Source organism: Trichechus manatus, unplaced genomic scaffold (genome assembly GCF_000243295.1).
Source record: "Trichechus manatus latirostris isolate Lorelei unplaced genomic scaffold, TriManLat1.0 scaffold00030, whole genome shotgun sequence".
NCBI lineage: Eukaryota > Metazoa > Chordata > Mammalia > Sirenia > Trichechidae > Trichechus > Trichechus manatus.
In genome coordinates, this window is record NW_004443966.1 from 10,579,913 (window position 1) to 10,581,527 (window position 1,615).

The following is a 1,615-nucleotide window of genomic DNA, read 5'->3' on the forward strand; positions in this document are numbered from 1 at the left end:
AGCATTTATTATTTTGTGTTTTTTGGATCAATGCTAGCCTTGCTGGGGTGAGATGATATCTCATTTAGTTTTGATCTGCATTAGAAATTCTACTATTTCTTAAGAAAAGTAAAATGTCTACTGGCCCAATCTGATGAACAGGCAGTTGGTTGAAGTCCTAATCAAGAAAATGATAAAGATGTAAACTATAAACTCAGTAAGCAAGTATGACAACGCAAAACTAAAGGAAAATGTACCTTGCAAGAAACCAGCAGCATTTGTGACTGTTTATGGTACATTAGTGATCCTGGAATAACAGCCTGTCCTGTTAATTTTGGATCTAAAAAATAAAAATAATAGTAAGAGAGACAAATAATTATACAACTTCACGATGCTTCTTAAAAAACAAAAAACATCCTGGGAGGCAGTACTAACAGCAGACACATCTACGGATGCCTTGGAGCCCTGGTGGCACAGTGGTTAAGAGCTTAGCTGCTAACCAAAAGGTAACCAAATCCAAGATCCACCCTGCAAACCCTATGGGGCAGTTCTACTCTGTCCTATAGGGTCTCTGAGTCGGAATCAGCTCGACAGCAACGGGTTAGGTTTGGTTTGGAATGGATGCCCTGACTTTGTAATTCAAGACTTAGGACCAAGCCAAGGTGCTCTGTGACCATCATGAACCCAAAGGAAAGCTTTCCATACACCTAAGAAGCTCTTAACCAGTCTCCCAGTGATCAGTCTGAAATGTTTAATCTAGAAGTTTTGACCATTTTGGAGAAATATCTATACACCAATGGAGAGATACACAGGAGGGTTAGGTTCTAAGTTGGCCCTTCCACCCTTGACCAAACAAATCCATCCAAATTCCCAGATTCCTGGAGAACTCCAGGACTAATGCTGAATTAGACCAGTTCCCTCTGTGGTTCACACTCCTTAAGACCACCACGTTGGGAGGGTACCAATGGGTCTTAGAATGAACCTGTGGCTGGCCCAGCCTGAATGCTCCATGCGGGTCTAAGATTCTCCCTGAGCTGCCAAGAGATTCTCATTATGACATGCAGAAGAAAGAAATTAACCAAGTCATTGTACACTCCCTGAAAACCTTAACGTAGGAAGTCACAGAGCTTGAAACGGATAGTACACTGCTCCGCCTGAGGAAATCAGAAAATGCCTGTGAATGAACACCGCAAGGACTAAACCAACAAATGGATGTTGAGTATTATCATTACCTAACTGAAACAAACTAAAACAACCCTTAGTTTTAATAAATGGGATCTACAGTAAAACATGCTCATTTTCAAACCGACTATAGCGAAAACGTGTTCCATGTTAGCTATTCAAAGGCTAGTACCAGCAAGGATGGAACTGTTAACTTCCACCAGATCCAGAAGTTTAACGGTATTATCCATCCAGAGTGTCTGCAACGGAATCTGCAAATAAAATTAAAGAAGAAGATATAAGGAGGAAATATACTCAACCCAAAAACTGTTTTCAACTACTATTTTGTGTTAATCTGGTCTGACTTCTCTCCCAATTACTGAGGAATTGGAAACTCAGTCTATAAATTTTACAGGACCAAACACAAATGTGACCCTCCGCCTTAGTTTCTAGAATTTAGATCTCAAATGTTATT

At 40.2% G+C, this 1,615-nt stretch overlaps 1 protein-coding gene across 2 annotated transcripts in view; it reads right to left on the minus strand.

The window, feature by feature from the left end:
- The window catches only part of MTFMT (mitochondrial methionyl-tRNA formyltransferase), a 20,594-nt gene that overhangs the window by 3,561 nt on the left and 15,418 nt on the right, over positions 1 to 1,615 (minus strand). For both annotated transcript variants that reach the window (XM_023729722.1, XM_004374665.2), the window contains exons 7-8: positions 1,334 to 1,412; positions 237 to 319 (exon numbers count right to left, since the gene is read on the minus strand). In XM_023729722.1, coding sequence (XP_023585490.1) covers positions 237 to 319; positions 1,334 to 1,412 — 162 coding nt within the window. The remainder of the gene's footprint in view (positions 1 to 236; positions 320 to 1,333; positions 1,413 to 1,615) is intronic.